Source organism: Prinia subflava, chromosome 2 (assembly GCF_021018805.1).
Source record: "Prinia subflava isolate CZ2003 ecotype Zambia chromosome 2, Cam_Psub_1.2, whole genome shotgun sequence".
NCBI classification, from domain to species: Eukaryota; Metazoa; Chordata; class Aves; order Passeriformes; family Cisticolidae; genus Prinia; species Prinia subflava.
The window spans coordinates 21,780,292-21,801,388 of NC_086248.1; the positions used below are offsets into that span (position 1 = coordinate 21,780,292).

The 21,097-nt window shown below is 37.0% G+C and overlaps 1 protein-coding gene across 1 annotated transcript in view; it reads right to left on the reverse strand.

The window, feature by feature from the left end:
* The window catches only part of CSMD1 (CUB and Sushi multiple domains 1), a 1,074,318-nt gene that overhangs the window by 136,192 nt on the left and 917,029 nt on the right, over nucleotides 1–21,097 (reverse strand). The window contains exons 34-37 of the mRNA XM_063389341.1: nucleotides 13,923–14,126; nucleotides 12,637–12,761; nucleotides 11,927–12,023; nucleotides 5,988–6,092 (exon numbers count right to left, since the gene is read on the reverse strand). Of these exons, the coding sequence (XP_063245411.1) occupies nucleotides 5,988–6,092; nucleotides 11,927–12,023; nucleotides 12,637–12,761; nucleotides 13,923–14,126 (531 nt within the window). The remainder of the gene's footprint in view (nucleotides 1–5,987; nucleotides 6,093–11,926; nucleotides 12,024–12,636; nucleotides 12,762–13,922; nucleotides 14,127–21,097) is intronic.

Sequence of the window (21,097 nt, forward strand, 5' to 3'; positions counted from 1 at the left end):
AGCAAACAAATTATTTTATCTGGGGATAAACTAGGAAACTTAAATATTCAGAGACTCTGAAATGCTTTATTAAACTAGATTGTATGTGAACAGTCAGTAATACAAGGAAAACGTTAAATGTCAGGTCCAAGCAATCAAAAAAGGAACAAGTATTTCTTAAGTGCATGCTTTTCAGAGCTCAGCTTCTGGTATGCAGTACAAAAGAGAGCACATCAATGTTGAGTGATAACCCTCTCCCTGACCTTCTTCCACTTACTGTTTGCTAAACACTTTCTTGGCTCTGCTATGGCATAAGACAAATATGCTTTACTTACATAATTGTATCCATGCCTACAATTACCTCAAATTCTGTCCAAACATCACTGCCATTGCTGGCAGAAAGAAAATCCTTGCTGGCATATCTGCCAATGTGAATGCCCATTAGTGTCCATTTCAGAAAGCTAAGAACTGGACAACACAAGAATGTCTTGACAGCTGGACCAAAAGTCATCAGGCTTTCTTTTTTGAATTCCTCCCACCCTTATGCAGCTAACGGAAACATATTATGCTTTTTTACATTACAAACATCAAGCTGGAGGGACTCGTTCTTTCCATTTTGATGATGGTGCATATCAAAATCCAAACTGCCCCTTTCAGAACTTCACGCTTCAGACACCAGCCTAGAAAATGTCTTTATCTCAATGAGTTACTGCAGAGAGGTCAGATTCTTGTCAACAGCTAGTAAGTTGTACAGATATACTGACAGGATCAGGACCTGCTAAATTAAAAATGGCATGTTTATGATTCACACCTGCTTTAACACAGGAAAAAAGAGAAGACTGTTGCACTGAAGAGCCACATCAAAAACCAATTGCACAAAAGATCTTAAACTGGACCTGTAAAGTAAAATATGCTATTTGGAAGAATATATTTTCTTCTCTGCTAGTCTGATTTTTATTGTTTAATTTATTTATTAGATGTCTTTATGATAGAGAAGACTACAGAAGACAGTCAATTGTTCTCTAGTCTTCTTAGCAGTGAATCCTTTATTTCAACTGCCAAGAACCTTTAACACCTGAAAAGACACGACAGAGTAGCTTCAGAAAAGGAGACGTTGGTTACAAATAAGCTTATGTTCTGCTACATGTGCCATCATCATGGTATAGCAGTAAATTAAGGCTTATAAAATGAGTGATGCTGACCTGTGTCATATATTGTAATTCAAGGTAATACAGCTAGATCACACTATTAAAATACTGATTGCATAAAACAAAATTTTTACTGAAAAAAATAATTTTAATCCCTAAATTTGGGGAGAGACAGAGAGAGAGAGAGAGAGAGAGAGAAACTTATAGACATTTGTGGCCTAAACCTATATATCAATATTCAGCACATATTCCATTTTTTACTAAAAGAAACTGGACTTTAACCAAGAAGTTCAAGCAGCATGCTGAGCAAACACTCATTTCCAGACTTTTTATATTTTAACTTGTTTGAATATTAAGAAAAACATTTTAACTACTACTGAATTAAAAAATGAGATTTTGAGACCAAGCTTAAAAGATCAGTGGCCACAAATGCAGTCAAAATAAACACTCACATTTCAAAAACATACTATTTGGATAGCTGATTCCTTAATTCATTAGATTAAAAGTAATTCAATCAAATAACAGGGATATTTATTCTTCCTACTGTTATATGTTTTAGGAATGCAACAAAGCACTCTCTGATGGACTTGCTGGTGGTTGTAATTATTGTGAAAATAATTATGTTTGGTATTTATTCCAGCACATGCATATGGAGGATTAGTTAAATTAGTAATTTTCATCTTTTCTACAGTAACCTGTTGCATATTTTACTACTTTCTTAACCATAGGTTGGTGCAACCACTTTCAAAACCTAGTCCTTCTGAAATAACAGGACTGCTTAGATTAGACATAGATTTAAGTTTGCAGAACAGACTGTCCAGATCCTTCCCATTAAAATAAAGATGTACATAGAAAAACCTGCAAATGGACAGGGAAAGATAAAGACATTTTTTAAAGGAAGAAAATATTTCAAGAAATAAAACTGTTCTTATTCAAGTATTTAAATTATCTTGAATATTTACTTGAGTAAGCTTTCATCAGTGGCTGAAGCTTGTATAAAGTATTTATGAATTTCTATAAAGTTACTTCAAAAAAATATACAGTGTGGAATATAAGATATGTGATCAAGTGATAGCAAACTAAATATATCTTACTGAAGTAAAGTTTTCCCTAACATAATGATCCAGGGCATGGAACCCAGACATGCTTATAGCATTTACACTGGTGAAATATCTTTTTAAGTAGAAATACTTATCCATTTATACTAAAATATGATGTGCAATTTGTAGAGGCATGATTTTTATTGTATGTAAATAATTTAATAGTGACTTAAGGACGCTCTCCTCAGTCATGCCCTGCTCCTTAGAATTTCTTCTACGATTAAGGGAATGTTCCTAAATAATTCTCACTTTCCAATACTGTAATGAAGAGTTTTTATATAAAGACATCAGGGTTCTGCAGAATACTGTAGTGGTTAGTTTAGAGTAGTTTCCCCTACTACTTTAATTTGTAATGTATGTAAAAGGTAAGGCTAGATGAAACACTACTAGGTCCACTTTGTGTCTTCTATCCCTGCTGTAGTCTGCTGATGTAGGATTTGAATTACAAATTTGGACTCAATATGCTCAATAGCTTCTTACTGTGAATGGATATTTTTTTGTTAATATCTATTGTTGGAAAGCTAATCATCTGCACTCTAATTCCTAACTGTCTTCCCCAGAGAGAAGTAATTATATCACAGACTCATAGAAATACTGGTTTGGAAGAGACCCAAAATGATCATCAAATCCAACTCTTGGCCCTGCACAGGACACTACAACGGTCACATCATGTGTCTGAGAGAATTCTCCAAACACTTCTTGAGCTCTGTCAGGCTGGTGCTGTGACTCCTTCCCTGGGGAGCCTGTTCCAGTGCCCAGCCACCCTCTGAGTGAAGAACCTTTTGCTAATACCCAACCTAAACCTCCCCTGACACAACTTCAGGCCATTCCCTTGGGTCCTGCCACTGGTCACCACAGAGCAGAGATCAGTGCCTGCCCCTCCTCTTCCCCTCACAAGAAGCTGTAACTGCAGTGAGGTCTCCCCTCAGTCTCCTCCAGGCTGAACAGACCAAATGACCCCAGCTGCTCCTCATACAGCTTCTCCTCCAGGCTCTTCATCATCCTCATGGCCTTCCTCCAGAAACTTTTTAATAGCTTAATGTCATTCTTAGGAGTAGATTTTCCGGCCCTACTCTGCCCTCGTATGGCCTCACCTTGAGTACTGTGTGCAGTTTTGGGCATCACAACATATAAATTAAAGTTTTCGCTGTATACTTAAGCAAATAACTGTTTCAGGACTAACACTCACTCACTGGGTATTTGCTTAGGAAAGGTTTGTAATTTTTAATTCATCTCCAAAAGTCCTGTTAGACCTTCTTAGTTCATCTTATTAAGTAAAGCAGTCTTAAAAGTATATATTGAAGACCCCCACTATGACTCTTCAGACATTCAAATTTCTGCAAGAAGATGAAAGAATTGAACTGAACCCACTTATGCCTGAAAGTTACATCTGCAAAGTATTTTATCTAGAAAGAATCAAGGGACAAACAAACAATGCAGGTGCACAGGGCCAGGAGTTGGATTCAACAATCCTGATGGGTCCCTTATAACTCAGCATATCATATGATTCTGTGACTATTTATCTAGTTCTCCTTATGTTTTTTTATTTTGCATTTATTAGAAGTATCTGGTATTCTAACATAGCATTTCATGTTGAATATTTCTTTCCCAGATAGCTGATATTTTTGTGTTTCTTTATTAACACAACCCTTCAGCAAAATGCCATTTTATTCCAAATTTTATATTGACTTCTGAACAAAAGGTATGTCTTTTTCAGATGCCTCTTCAAACTTTAGGTGACCAAATGATTCAGAATTCATAATCAAATACTAGCAATATCTGCACATGAAAGCATTTCCTTGTCTGCTTTTTTTTTGATCTGAAAAGGTGATTGCTCAATATAAACCTGCAAATTCTTGTTGTGGGAACTTGCTCAGTTTCTGTACTCAGTTACACAGAGAGATATGCTGTACTCCTACTAGTCCTGCTGAGACCACATAGCCACATAAGAAGTATTTTTTTTTCTTTCTTGTCAGACTATCGAGAGAATAGCTAAGCTCTGAATACTCAAAATTGCTACCTTGACCTGTACTGAGGTGCATTTCTAAGAAATACTGGCCTTGAAATATTAGAACCACTGAAGTCCAATAGATGTTTTAACAGAGCACAGTTGGCAAACTGGCAATTATGAGATAAGAAAAAGTATAAATCTAAGTGATTTTACTTGTTAACAGAACAGTGTTTTTTCAGGAGTTGCAGGGATAATAAACTGATACAAAAATATAAAAAAATAAAATTTTCATTCTGTGAGTTTCTAGAATTAATGTGTACTTCTTTATGCTTCATATGGAACTATACTTTCACTGTAGGTTAAGGGGAAGTACTGGAGGAGGAAAAATAAGATGACCAGCTGACAAGGAGAAGTCTCCACGGCAAACCTCCCCCTGCCTGCCAACACCCCCCCACAACCCCCCCCCAAAAAATTTTTCTCAAAACAGTACATTCTAAAAAAAATTTCCTGCAGAGGTAATATTTGTATTTTCATTCTACATCACCACTAGAATGACTGTATTAAACTAACCCCTACAACATACTTGCATATAAATATATAAATGCTTGAAATATGCAGGGAATGAAATGAGACTATCTTGTGAGTACAGTCAGTATCTTGTGATTTATTATGGTCTGAAAATCTAGTTTTTAAAATTCTGTCCAGCTTTATATTTTCTTTAAAATTCATCTCAGTTCTAAATATAACTTACTAAAAATCATCTGTGTTTATTACTCTTAAGTGTACTTCTTCAGAATATTAAAAACAACATTACTATTTTTAGATATTATAATTGGACTCAATGAAATATAAAAGCTACCTCCATTTTCAAGAAAATTCTTGAATTTCTTGAATGGCCTTTAAAAAAAGAGAGGATTCTTCAAAAATTATTAAGGATTTACTTTGTGACCTTCATCTAAGCACTCATCAGACTGTCAACATATTACTTTTTAAACAGTAGACTATTCTTAGCAATACCTATTTCCACTTAAAATCACATGAGCTATGCAAGCACATGTACTGAATTTACTATTATTCTATAATATTTTATGTTTTGGAGAGATGTGATAATACAAACATGTTTGAATTAAATATGATTATGTGAGGTAATCCACTATGTTTCTAACTCGGTATTTTAGAATTAGGTTTCTCTCAAAATATATTAAAATTGATATATAGCAGAATTTGCCATGAAAATTCTTAGATTATCCTGTTTATGCCACCAGTGGTTTACCTAGAAAACAACTGTGTTTTCTTGTAGTTCTGGGATTAAAATGTTCATTTTTTACAACTACAGCAATTTGTTGAGAGAAAATAATTTGAAGGAAACGAAAGAACTACAAGGTATAAATATATGCACATATTAATAGGAAAAAAATATGTGATCTTCCCTGGTTTTATCTATTTCCAAGCAGAGAAATGAACTTTTTTTTTTTTTTTTTTTTTTTTTTTGCTACCTGAATTTCAGACATAAACTGAAATTAGTTAAGAAAACTCACATCAATATTAAACCTCACATTTCAAAAATGCTGGTATGAATTGCCAGGTTGATGTGTTATGTGCTGCTAATTTGTGAAAGCTGCTTTCCATCAATTTCAAATGTCACTTCATTTAAAATTTCAGTTTAATAGCTACAACTTATCCAAGGCTTGGTAGTCAGGAAAGAAAAAAAACCAAAACAAGCAAGCAAAAAGAATAATGTAAAACATCTGTTTCCCTTTCTGTATGCATGCTTTGCCCGAGTAAGTTTCAGAAAACAAGGAGCCTTACTTTTGTATTCCAGGTGAAAACCAGCTGCTGCCACACTAATGTCAGAGTGAAAATGAAGGTAAAGTTGATTGGAAGTGCTATTCAACAATGCTGGCACAGTTGTACCTGGAAAAATAAAAGTTAAGGAATAAGCTATAACATGCTGATCAGAGATTTGTATTGAAAAGACATAACCAGGACTGCATCAGACAGGGTAATTTTCTTCTCATTACATACATGGGAATCTGAAATATTCTGCTGTTTCTGCCTTGTTTTCTCCTGACATTGCAGGAAAAGTTTGATTATAAGGCATAACAATAAGAGGCTACTTAAGTGCAATCAAACAAGATCCCATCGTGTTTAGAGGAAAACTTTTTGACTTGGACAGAAAAAAAGAGATGTAAAGAGAAAAAAAAAATCATATAAATAAAGGATTTGATTATGAGAAGCTCAACTTCCATTTGCCCGTTTTCCCGCATTTCTATAAAACCTGCAGTACAGAGCAAAGTTGTGCAGATTTTTCTGTGTGTACTCCACACCTTCTTCTCACAATAATATTTCAACCACTTCTGCTAATTCGGAGGATATGACAGAAAATGAAGAAGCAGGTACAACACATAAGAAACCCCTGAAACAACATACTAGCTTTTCCTAATTCAAATATCTGTAATAGAACTGTGTGTGCTACACAACATGCTTATCACTAACCCTGGATACATTCTTTGCCACCAGAACTGTTGAGTCTGACACTGATTTTATTACCACATGATATCATGTAATTCATATTCTACTGTCTAAATCTGGAAGACCTACTGAGGCTAAAAATTACATCATTTTTTATAATTACCCTCAAAGACAGCATAAACTAGCTGATGAATTTCAATGGTGGATGCATAAGAAAATTTTTTTTTTCCTCTGGGGCATTTTCTGTTTCTATACTAACTATGAGCAGCCTAGGTATGAGCCTGAAACTTGGGCTTAAAAAGAAATGCTCAAAATAATTATCTTCCTAAGTCTACAATCTAAACTAGGAACTGGTAAATACTTTTAAATCTAAAAATGAATCAAGCAAAATCTTTATATAAAGATTTATATCTTTATATAAAGAGGAGCTGAAAGATGACAAGCTGGCCTTTAAGGAAGGTGTTTACTGTCAGACATGGAAACTCAGAGTATCGAAATTCAGACAGTACAGAGCACTCACAATACCACAATATCTGTGCTCTGTGGAGTACAGAAAACAGTGAAGCATCTTCCTGGGAAAAGGACTTTTCATCGTATCTGTTAAGGAAACCTCCCTGTCTTACCATCCAGATGGCAGTCACACTCCCACCACCAGAGACTTTTTTGGCAGGGACCAAATCCCCTTCACAGCAGGCAGCTCCAGAGATCTGACAGGTCCCTGTTTCACTCCCTGCACCCCCCTCTCTTACAGTCCCACCAGGTTTCCTCACAGATGCCACCCTGAGTCTCCTGCAGCAGAGTCTTGGATGTCCCATCCCATAAACCCATTTATTCACAGTGCACTTACACTGAAACAGCTCAAGCTGCTGCCTCCAAGGAGAATCCCAACCAAGAAACCACTGGGCTTTTGCATCCTCACAGTTTCAACACTCCCCAAAGTCTCTTCCTCCTTAGTCCTCAGCATCTGCCATGTCTTTGAGTGTCCTCTCCCCAGGCTGAACCAGGTCCCTGGGCCCTTTACTGTGCAAGGTGTTGGCAGTTCAAGGCCTCTTGCCTCAGGCTGCACTACCCAGAGCTCCAGAACAGCTTGAACTGCAGCTGCTCACACAGTTACAGGCACCAACTGTATTCCTCAACAGCGCCCATCAAGAATCTGAAATATGTTTAAGGATGTTAAGGTGTCCTGTAACAATGAAGATGTTAACTTATAATGACTATTACACTCTTTAATGAACAAAAGTCACTTCTGTTCCTTTGTTGCACCTGCTAACATTTTAATGCCAGTCTTTTACTTCCTTAAAAGGCGATACTCAGTAAGATGAGAAGTTAGATCCTATTGTACTGTGGGAAATAAATGAAGCTAGTTTTTAATTCTCATAATTGCAACATTTAATGGCATCATTCAGGCTGGCTATCTGTCACAAATGTCACAAATGTCACCCAGGGACTGATACTGGTCCCCACACTGCTTCAATATCTTCAGAAATTATTTGGGTGGTGGGATTAAAGCACCCTCACCAAGTTTATGGTGACGCTGAACTGAGTAGAGGGGCTGACATGTCAAAGAGACATGGAGAGACTGAAAGAGTAGACTAGCAAGAACAGAGACAAGTGCAAAGCTCTGCATGTCTGTTAGAATAAGCAAAAGCGCCTGCTACAGGCTAGGATTTGTGTTGTTGGGGAGCAGCCTTGCTGAAAGGATCTGGGACTACTGCAGTGGACAATCTGAACATGAGTCAGCAGTGCACTGCTGCAGCAAAGAAGGCAAATAGGTTCCTGAGCTGCATCCAGAGGGGCATTACTAGCAGAGATAGAGAAGCAATCATGCTGCTCTTCTCAGCACTTGACAGGCTGTGTGTGGAGTATTGTGTCCCATTCTTGTCCTCATAATACAAGAAAGACAAGGACAGACTGGAGAGGTCCAAAGGAGGACCATAAAGATGATCAAAGGCTGGAGAACTTACCCTGTGAGAAAAGACCAAAGAAGTTATGTTTCTTCTTCCTGTAGAAGAGAAGGCTCAGAGGGGACCTCATCACAGTATTTCAATACCTAAAGGGTTCCTCACTTCACTGAGAGCCACAAGAAGAAGACAACGGGCAAGAGGTCCAAGATGCACGGGGGAATGTTTCATTTTAACATTTGAAAGAACATTTTTACAGTGGGAACAACCATGCCCTGCAGCAACCAACCAAGTGACATGGTAGAGCCCCCATCACTGGAGGTTTTGAAGATACAACTGGACAGAGTGCTGGACAATATCATCTAGGTTCCCTTTCTTACAAAAGGTTGAACTGCATGATCATGCAAGGTCCTTTCCAGTGGGAATTGTTCTGTGATTTTATGATTCTATGATCTAACTGGAATTCTATTGTTTACTTGCTAACCTCTGCCTTTTCTGGGACTGAGTATATGAAGCATGGAAGTTATGTTTGAGTGTGGTAATGAGATGTCGTGTCCTAACTGTTTGGGACTTCCTTTACTGTCAATACAGAGAAAAGGTACTTAAAGGGCAGGAGCAGATATCATTGATGATAGCTGAAGTGTAGATCTCTCCATGCTAGAGATGTGTAGGTATCTAATGCTCATGTAGACTGATACCATGGCAGGATACTGGGAGCCTTACAGACTTCTTAACCTTTTGATTGAGATTCTGCAGTCTGAAAAACTCTACTAGGAGGCAGTAAACGCACACAAGTTTTGCCTAAGAGCTTAAAAGGAAGGACCAATAGGTTTTCTACTTAAATGTTCCATTATGGTATTGTTATAGAAGACTGTGTTCCTTTTCAGTGTCAGCAATGGCAACAAAGAGTAATGTATCTCATTCCAGAGGTAAACAGTGCACTGAATATGTGGAAGTCCATGTAGCTATCTAAGAAATTTTCAGGCCAAGAATGGGGATCAGTGTTCATTTTAAGCATTTCTTGGATTAGCAGAAGCATACAGCATGGATCACATTCTTACCTAATTTCTTCCTATATTTAACTACCGTCACAAGAGTAGATTCTCCAGACATCAACCTCAATGGCTACTGTATTTGTATTCTCTCTCTGTCTATGTCTACACAAACATATATATGCATCTGTTCTAAAGAAGGATCTGCTCCACACATCATGCAGCCAACGCTATATAGAGAAGTGGGTTGCACTGAACACACAACGAGCTCAAACAAGTAATCTCAGTCATCCAGGAATCTTGGAAGTGATTATGGACTGGCCAAAAAGAAACAGACTCAGTGAATTCATCTTTCCAAATCAACTCTGACATAATTAGCACAATTTAGTCAGTTCTTCGTAATTGTACACCTTTACCTCTTGCATGTGTATTTAGAAGACAAAGGAATCCACAGAGAGTGAATCAGAAGATGGTTTCATAAAAGATTTAGTAAGAGAGAAATTTTACCACTCATGAAATCGTGCCTGGAATGCAGTTTCAATGTCACATCATTGGTTCCGTTTTGAGAACAGATTTCAGGACCTCTTTACATATTCTTTCCCATGCAGAAAAATTGCAGTTCTTCATTTTAGGTCTGACATTTCGTTATACAAGAGCCAAATCCACAATAAATCCACGCTACTTTATCTCCAATTAAATATTTCTAATACAAAAAGCTGTCTTTTTCAGTTTCCCTGCAAATTGGGAAGGCTTTTAACCTAAAGCATGATGACACACTTATTTTGCAGAATAAGGAAGTATTTTGAGTTTTGAGTATTGTTAAAAAGAATATTGTTAAATGCATGGTTTCATCTGTTCTTTATCCAGTCGATCTGATATATTTGCCACATAATTCATTCCCAAAAGTAGATTAATTTTCATAATTTCATTTTCCTTATCGACAATTTAACATACAGCCTTGTTACTAGCATTTAATATATAATATTATAATCTTTTTGACTGGGTCTGGCTGGGATGGAGTTAATCACTGTAGGGAGCTGAGGTCCTCTTGGGTGAGACGGGAGCTGAGGGGTCTCTGCACACACGGGGACTCATCTGGGTTTTTTTGTTGTAGAACTTGACACAATGAAAATAAGAGACAAAGATGCCTCCACCCATTCCCCGGCAGCTCAAACCAGCTTGATCCTGGAATCTCCAAGGAAGCAGCAAAGATCAGGATTCTCTCTGCCCAGGCTGTGCTGCTGGTGCCACTGAGCAGAAAGGGACCTTCACATAAGTCTTGTCAGGAACACAAACTCAAACACCTGCTGAATCATGAGGTGTGGAAAGGATGCCCTGGCTTTCTAAGGTCCTTCTCAAAATGCAAGCTGGCTTTTCCGTGACCCCTGACTCCACCATTGCCCTGACAGGGAGGAAACCATTCCCCCATGATGCTGGGTTTTGGTTTTGTGATCAAAACCATATCGATAACACAGGGATGTTTGAGGAATTGCTGAGCAGCACTTACACAGTGTCATGGCCTTCTCACACCATCCCACCAATTAGCCAAGAATCTGAGAGGTGACATGGCCAGGACAGCTGCCCTTAACTGACCAAAGGGATAATGCACACATTATGCCATTGTGTTCATCAGTAAGTTTTTCTGTTGAATCTTCATTTCCTAATGAATTAACTAATCCAATATACATTCATACTGTAAAAGTTTGTGAAATCACCAGAGAGGCAAGAATCCATCTGCTTTAGCTGCACCAGAATCAGAGCAGTAATCTTGAGTCTGGGTTATTATTCATGACTTAATCCCTTTCTCTTGGTTTGGTTAACAGAATACACTCTTTCTATTAAAAAAAAAGTCTCATATAAAAAGAGAAAAAGTGTGTATGCTTGATGTACATTTTAAACAACTAATTATCTGGTTTTGTTATTTCCCAGTTGTATTAATTTGGTTTGTTCTGTAAGGTCTGGTGAGTTCAGATGAAGATGGAACGCTTCATCTTTTTCATAAGAAAGGCAGGCTAATAAGATAAGTCAAAGCCATCAAAGGAAGCTTGTTGAATGTCAGTGCCAATTTACATCACTGTATCTCCTCTATGGGAAGGGCAGGAAAGATAAAAGAAAGGATTTTTTTGGAAGTGTCATCAACTAAATTCCATTAATCAAAGTTAAAAATTTTAGTGTCATATTTCCTTCTAAAAACCTCTTTGAATGTGAATATTGACAGGTTTACATCACCTGAAGTCTCCTCACAAAACCAAGAACATTTCATAATGATATCAGAAATGATGGAATACATACTCCTTGTCTATATGTGTGAGCAAGTAGACGTGTTCTCTCACATACAAATCTCTATATAAAACTGTATTTTTAAATCATGCCATATCCTAACCTGAAAAGCTCCCAAGACGCGGTGCTGTCATATCTCCACCATCGTATATTTCAAGGGAGTCCCAATTATGTTCAGTGGCAAAGCTGATGACCTGGATCTATAAAACAGGAACACAGAATTTTTTAGGCCAACAAGCCATATGCATTTTTAAATGTTCTAAAACCAACAAAATAAGAAGAGAACACATAGCAAAGAAAAATTTTTTAAAAAGAGGTCCAAACAAAAGACACATCAGTGAAAAGAATATAAATAAAAAATCAATATTCATTTTTTGCATTGTGTTAACTCTTACAAAATATGACACAAGGTAAGTAAGAAGGATTTTGCATGTGTATTGCATAATTTTAAATAATTACTCAAAGTGTAAATGAGCAGATAATCAAGATAGCTTCAGAGCTCTCAAGGGCCTCAGTAATACTGTAGCAGATACAGTTGGTATTTGCATATCAGATTGAAGGATCAGGACCTGTTTTCAATATACTACACAATTAAAACAGAAAATTGCTTGTTAATTACTTCTCATTCATACCCCCATGTGAAAATAAAGTAACATAAAATAAAGCTAACCAAACAACAATAATGAGAAATCCAAAGTACTAATATTTCAATTAGCCCACCCCCCAATTAGAAGATTACTTATTTATGAAATTTTTAGAGAAATAAAGAAACAAAACAATTTATATTTCATGCTTGACAGAATACAGACTTGCCTGAATACCTGATCCCTCAGTCACTATGATTTTCCACACACAATTCAAGCTGTTACCATAAGGTTCAGGGTAACCTGGTGAAAGGATAGTACCTCTGCGCTCAGTAAAATTCCTACTGCATGGCACTGAAAGAAAGTATTATCACAAATTATGACACTACTTAAGCCACTTTAAAGAACACAGAAGTAGTAACAATTTCACTAAGATCAAGATAATTATGATAATTTGCTTTTGTAGCATAAACACATAGACATGAAGCAATCATCTGAACATAGAATACATCTTGTCAAAAAATATATTAATGATATTAAACATAAGATACAATCTACCTGAACAAACAATTCAGAAATGAACTTCATTTTACACGTGTGTGGCCTAGAACAGGCCAGCAGCAGAGACTAATCATGTCTTATCTTAGAGTAACAACAAACTGTAAAGACATTTACTGTACTGTAAAGGCATTAAACACAGGCATTTACTATAAAGACATGTACTGTAAAGGCACTAAACACAATCAAGATTGACAGAAATCATGTGAATTTATCCACAGCTGAGGATAGTTTCAATATTGAATCTAGCTGATAAAGCGGTGTAGCACATTGAATATTTTTTTCTTTAAGGTTCAAGAAAACAGAAAACAAAAATTAAAAAAAAACCCTCCCAGAATACACAGAAAATAGGATGCCTATATTTATTTTTGGAACACTCTAATTAATTTGAGAGTAAATTCCCAGGAACAGCAATTACTTTTGGATATAAATCCAAATAGGGAGAAGGTAAAACATTTCAATATTTGCCAAAAATCTTTGGAGTGCTAAGCATTATTTCAGTGCACGTCTCTTGACAGACTAAAGAAAATTACTTAACAATGCTATCATTATTCAATGTACACTATGCTTTTGCTTGAAAAAAGAAATCATTATCCTATGTGTGATAGAAATACACAGCAAGTACTGTGTAATAAAACAGGTAAAGACACTTCAGAGAATTAAATTCTGTCCTGTATTTCAAGCTGCAGATAACTCATGAAAATAATGAATGTTCAAGAAAATGTGCATCACACTTGTTCTTGTAATCTAAGTCATTATATGAAACAATATACTGCCTATGAGCCAGCTGGTACTCAATTATTTCTTGATATGGAAAACTGCTCTTTTAAATTGGGCATGACTGATATTAATCAAAGGAGAGAGAGTATTTGGGTTAAATACTATTTTCTGAAACAATTCCTGAATCCTAATTCAGAGACACACGACAGAACAGCCAAGGTAAGTGCAATTGCTTACCTACACAGCTTGGTACTGTGTCGTTCCACTGAGCTAAGGCATTTGGTACAGACTGACATCGGATGGCTTTTGAGCCTTGCAGCAGATAGCCAGGGCTACACTCAAATCGAACAACAGAGCCTGCGGAAAACTCAGAGCCAATTCTCCTTCCATATCTGGGCTCTGGAACGGAGCTACACTGCGTATCGCTTGTGCGTGGAACAGCTGTATAAAGAGAGAAAAATATAAAGTCATGAATACAAATGACAGTCATAATAATAAAATAAATACAGAGCAGTAAAAATGCTGATTGTTTCTTGTTGGACAGAGCTTAATTCATGTTACTTGCCCTGCTCCTGTACTCTCCAAGAAGGGACTGATGCTTTCATGGCCATTAGCTGTTACGTGGTTTTGGGCTGTGCCTGTGTGCAGTCACGTGAGTGCCATGGCAGCTCGGAGACCTTTGGACTTTGGATGCACAGCTTTAGGCATGAGAAGATCAGTGGGTGTTTCTGCAGCCCTCTTCAATGACAGGATCCTACATCTACCACCTTCTTCACTTAATAAATATGGAGCCTTTGGCTTCTCGTTAGAACTTTCTCATTAGAAGCCCAGAAAAATTTTATGGTGTAACTAATGAGATATCAAACAACATAATATCTTACAAATATTTGATTTATCACATTGGAGAATATGAAGTAATAACAATACACCCTCCAGGCTATTTCAGTGTTTTCTTTTGACAACAATTATTTTTACCAATAATATCTGGAAATCCATAAACCTGATGTGATTAAAGAGCAGCTAAAAGACTGCAAGCAATATATAAAGAGTAAAATAATAACATTCATTAGAAGCCCATGGGATAGTTTTCCCTTTGGCTTCATTATTTATAAACTCTTCTTGATAACTGGTATTTTTTATACCTACTGACTGTTGCTATTGTGCATATTATTCGTATATCAAATTTGTTCTTACTACATTTCATTTTGCAGTTAGCTGGTAAATACCAATTTAAAAACAAACTAAAAATATTTACATAGAAAATGACAGAGGTATAATTTGTGTGTAATATCATCTATGTTTTACCATATATAAAAATCAAGGTACATTAAAAATAATCTCATTAAATACATGCAATTTTTCTGTGTGAGTGGTATGTTTAAAAGCTTTGTTTCATCAGCTTGGTTTTTATTCCTGGCAAGTTTTCAAGCATTGTTCTTCTGGCTTACTAATGTAAACAGAATTGTAGCTATATTTAGTTTTATTTTACAGCATTATGTTTAAATTTTTTTGCTGACCCGTAAGAAGGAAGAGTGATATTTCTAGCTGTTCATGGGCACAACTGTACACACCCCCACCACGCCTGTTCAGCTACCCTGGTCACTAAGTAAAAGACAAGGTGAATAGAACCTATACACACTTATTTTAATATTGATAAATTTACACTCATCCTGTTTCTTATACTGTCATTTGCTCTATTCAGAAACATAATTATGTTTTAATGTAAATGCTCTAAAAATTAACATTTCTTAACAAGTTAGATATGGAACACTAATTGAAATCAATTCTATCTTAAATCTAGCATTAAAGATACAACACATTTTACCAGAACATTGAAAGTTGTCATTTATGATTACATTATGTTCTCCCAGTTTAAGCGTTGCCACCAGATATACCAGTTAAGTTTGCCCAAGTATTACTGAATGTAAAGAAAAGCTTTTTCCATGAAGATTTAGAAATAATTAATACTAGCAATAACAGAAAAATACATTATCTTTTTTATCAATGTGCAGTGAATTGATTCGTCCGACAAGGTTAGAAAGATACAATAACGTATTTTTCTTCGAAATCAGTATGTTGGTTGGTTGCAGAAGATTTTAACCTTGAAAGCTACAGAAAGCTGTAAAATGTACACAGGATTTAAAGAATGGTCAGAGTTAAACTAGCATACTCCTGGGTAAATGCACAATATGGCAGAACAAAAGCAAATCCATTTTATTAAGGTTTTCTTAAAATAGTTAAATGCCTTACACAGTTTAAACACACAACTTATGTTTCAGCAAACCTAATACGCCTGCCTTTGTTCAGATAAATAGGAATCTGTGATTAGGTTCTCAACAGTACCTCAGTATCACACAGATGCTCTACGAAACTTGTTAATGCATGCAGTTCTAACCATGGCAGGAAACCGTTCTGCACTTGTGAAAGGAAAATGATGAAACCATAGTTCAAGGATTTCACACAGTCACAGTTCTTCCTGATCATAACCTGCAGGCCAGATGCAGACTGCCAGGTCAATTCAGCTGACCCAGCTTGCTCCTTTTTGCTCTTTTTTTGGGATTAATACCTTTTTCTCTACCCACATGTCTTCTGTACCAGCACTATTTTATTCAAACCTTTTTATTCCATGATATTGTATAATGACTACACTGGAATAAATGACGACTTTACAACTGCCTATGTCATGATGGCTGCTCACACATCCAATCTCACAACTGCCATATGCCTGTAACTACAGCTTTTGCCATGGAATTAACCATTAATCCATCCCGTGGTCAGGGCTGCTTGTTCAAATGGGCATTTTGGCCATGAGATAAACTGTTCACAACTATGTGACAGCAAAGGGCTCAGTACATGGTTGTGGACAAACCAGTTTTGATTCAGGAAATTAATACTTAATTATGCTTAATTTATTATCAATTTTACAGAAACTTCTTATCAGTGATTCAGGAACTCAAAAGAAAGAGGACACACACAATCAACCAAGTTAATTAAACAGTTTTATTTCATTCACACCAGGCTCAACTTCAAACATCTATCCTCCCCTTCTTTTTCTCATTTTCCTTGTGTCCATCTTTGTTGTACCAATGAGGTGAAAGGAAGCACAGGAAGTTGGGGTATGTGCTCTCTTTTTGCTTTCCCCCACATCCCCCACCAATGTACTTAGCATTTTACTCATCCTTCTCCTCCTTTCTGCTTCTTCAGGTTTCCAAATCACCCTGTTTCTGAATGTTTCTCCTCCAGTGTGGGTCATCCATGGTCTACAGTTGCTCAAGTCCCCTACTGCAGAATAGTGCTTGCACGGGCTGCCAACCCCTCTGAGGCGTTCTCATTCCAGCAGGTGTAACCCACAGTACCTTTAGAGGTACAAGCCCTTTGGCAGGGAGCGCCTCTTTCCAAGAGTGCCTCCAACAGTCCCTCCAGCAGCATCTCTGGCAGCACACACCCAGAGGCATCTCTGCCCCAAAGCAGCTGTCACTCCCAAACATTTCTGAGAACAGGCACCACATGTTCCTCTGACCAGTGGGAATTTTGACATCTGAGAGACTGCTTATACCAGCTTCACAGGACACTGTTTGTGAATGGCACATGGTAGCTCACAGGCTCCTCCCACACAGGTCACCACCTCAGCCACCTGTTAGTTAAACTTGTACCTTCAGACATGTCCAAAGCTTATATGTCTTACCTAAGAGGCTACATGACCTGACTGAAAATTTCAGCATCACTTCTGGAGTATTTTCCATTAATTGTGTGGAAGAAACTCTTTCTCACCCTCCTATGGGAATACCATCTTTTCCTATGTATTTTTGCACTCCATTTTTTAAAAGGGAGGAAACTATAGAAAAAAAAATCCTTCCCATTTCTCTAACCTTTGCCTAGCAACCACATCTGTAGTATCCCTACAACAGCTGTGCAGGCAAAGGACACTTTTTAATGGTCAGATTTAAGAACATCCTATAACTTTCGGTAATAGCGTTGGGAAATTTCATACATGCAATAGTAATCCCTACTTTTTTGTGTAACTAAACCTTTTAGCACCTCTCAACATAGAATTTCAGATCATCTGCTTCCATTATAATATTACCTTATGAAAGTTTTTCCCTGTGAGCAAGCTATCTCCGATGTAAATGTAAATGTAGGGGCAGTTTACTAGCACTCTTAAATTAGTTCACATACCAGAAATACTTTTTCAGACTAAAAACTGAGATCAGCCCTGACAGCCACAAACATCCATGGCTGCAGTTGTATCAGTTTTTTCTACTGCCAGCAAGAAACACTCAATTACATTTAAAACTGACATTTTGCTCAGTTTTTCAGAAGTTTTACTAATACTCTGTTAATGGTTTACTGTGAGACGGAAGTGCTAAAGAGCTAAAGATACAAAATCACCATGAGGTAGTATTTTCTTTAATCCTCCTCTCCCCCTGCATTTTAAAAAGAACTGCCTTAAGAATAGATGTAATGCAAGCTACAGATAACAACAAAGTGAGACAGTTGCACGCTGATTAAAATGGGATTTAAATAGTCCATGGAAAAATGCAGTAAAACTTCTAATACCTATAAAAAGTTAGGAAAGTCAGTCTGTTTCTCTAAGAGGTGACACAACTGACAGGTTAGAAGAAATGCCTCCAAGATTATTTCAGTTGGAAGAGACCTACAACAAATACCTTGTCCAACTGCCTTTCCTATTCAGGACTGACCAAGTTAAAACATGTTATTAAGGTCATTTTTCAGATCCCTCTTGAACACTGGCAGGCTCAGAGCATCAATCACCTTTCCAGGATGTCTGTTTTAAACCAGGACATAATGTGTCATGGTAGCACATATAAAAAGGAATACTAATAGTCCTAGTTCTGTTCTTTAATTACATTTAGCAGTCAGTGTGTGGCTGTGCATTTTATTCGTGTCACAAATTAGATCAACTCGATTGTTTAAGTCACATGCTTTTTTTATTTCCCTTCATCTTCTTCATCCTAATATACTAACTTTCTTAATAATCCTCTTTAAAATCTCAACTGACCTAATAAACTAGTAAATGTATTTTTTTTGTATTATATAACAGGTAAAAAAAGAAAAATATTAAAACCTCATAAATTATGATAGTAGAAAGGTAATTACTTTATTTTTTAAGGAAGGAACTCTGTACTGCTGCAGCCTGGGTTATATAAAAATATAGGCTCTTGTTGCTTAGGTGATGTCATAGAAGGAAGACAAGCATAAAAAAGCCTGAAAAAAAAATCCCAGTCTTCTTACATGTGATTGTTCTTAACATATAACAACATACCTGACCTAATATTTTGGAAGACTCAATATTCGTTCAGTCTCATATTACAGACACTCTTTACCTATTGCATTAACTACAAGGAAATATGATCATCTGAGAAAAGAAATTAAGTCATAGATGCCATATCCAGATAAAAAAGAAGGTTTTGAGAAAGTGACATCGCAAAAGCCATTAAATCTGAATCAGAAGTTAAAGCCTCTGTCTGTCAGTTGCTCAAAACAGAATGTGAAATAAGGCAAGTAATAACTTTTTCTCCCTTGAGCCTTCCTTTTAGCTTTTGCCTAAAGTGTTGCCAACCTAGACTTCTCCAGCTGTATCAGAGAGGCATTCCATTTTCTATAGTAATTATCCTCCATTTTTCAGTAAATGTTTCACAGTGCTGTGAAACAAAATTGAAATCAGCCCGGTGGAAAAGTGAATAAGGAAGGTCAACCTGAAATAGAGGGCAATAAATAAAATTATTGACTTTGCAGACCAGATTACTGTGTTCAGTGTGAGAGTGGATGTCATTTCTGAAGTACTTAAAAGGCTAGCAGGTAGGTGGTCGTTTGAAGTGTCATCACATGCTTTATAAGAAGAGAAAAAACATCTCAAAAAGAGCTTATTAAATACTGCTAACTCATTAGCCAATATATGTATACATATATAACTGTATTTGGTAAAGTTCTTAAGATATATTTTAAAAAATATTAAAATCCCATGGTATTTAAATAGCTTCATGATTTTTCTGAGACAAATAAAGTCTCTCACTCTCACACTGAGCCTCATTTTGTGCTCTCATTTGTTAAAATCTGTTTCTCACAGTTACTAAAAACATAAATGTCTGAAATGAGGCACAGCATTGTGCTCACCCGGAGACTTCCTGTTCAGTAGCAATCTCTGTATATATATATACAGCTAATAGAATTGTGGGGTTTTATCACTATGAATTCTTCAAAAGCAGCAAAAAGTAACACTTTAGATGTTAACACTTACAAGATAAAACAGAAATATGTCATTCATATGCAAATGGGTAAGAACTCAAATGCTGAAAGCTCTTTTCTAATTCCAGAAGTTTAGTCTCCCTCTTTTACAGGTAATTTTGGATGATAAGTTTTAATGCAAGTGTGTGTAAGATGCTTTTGATGTGTAATAACGGTAGATAACAATATTTTGAGATGTATCCAAAGTAGCATGTGCAGTCATGGTGATATTTTTCATAAACACAGGAGTCAGAAGGCTTAAAACTAACTCCTAACAAGCTTCTTACAACTGTGGAAAGATTCTTGAGGTAAGACAGTTCTTTCCATTTGTTGTGGTGTGATTTTATGCATAATGATTTGTTCCATTCCCCTCTGTATGTTGGTGCAGTCTTAAATTGTATCCTCTCACCTAGTTGTCTATCTTGTCTTAGTCCTGCCCCTTGATCCAGACTTTTCCCTGTCTCTCCTCCTACTGAGTTGTCAATCCCATCTTAGACCAGCCCCTTGCCTCTGGAAATCCCCTGCAAATCCCCTGTTACTGGAAGTGCCATTGGTTTGTTCAGACTGTTCCCCTCCCCCTGCGCATCATTGGTTTACATATTGTAAACCCCACCTTGTACTCCTCCACTGTCGTCTCCTTATTGGCTAAAAATCTGTTCCCTCCCCCAGAACCTCCACGGTATAAGAGTCTCTGCACACCGATGTTCTGTGTCTTTCGTCCCTCCTGGAAATAAACCACCTTGGAATCTATACAGAAGATCTCTCGCTCGTTCTTGCCTCTGCCCTTGGTGCTTCAGCACACCATTGTGCCGTAGAGAGCAAGCCCTGCTCTGCTGCTCCCAGAGCAGTCTTGGTCAGAGAGCCGCCACTCTCGGCGCCTTGTCAGGAGCTGGAGGGCGATTTCGGCACCATGTCACCATTTATTTGTTGCGTCAAACTAGGACCATGCTTCAGTCTTAAAAAAAAATGAAAAAGGAATCTAGGAATCTTAATGTTATTATTTAAAACTATCCCAAACTACTCTTTATACTTCACTTTAGTAAAGGTGTGCAATGACTGTCCCATTAAGCTTACTGGGTATGTATGCAATACATCCAGTGAACTGCCCAGAAGTCAATCCCTTTGGGACTGCATTTGTTGCCCGTGCAGGCAGTGAATCTGTGAGC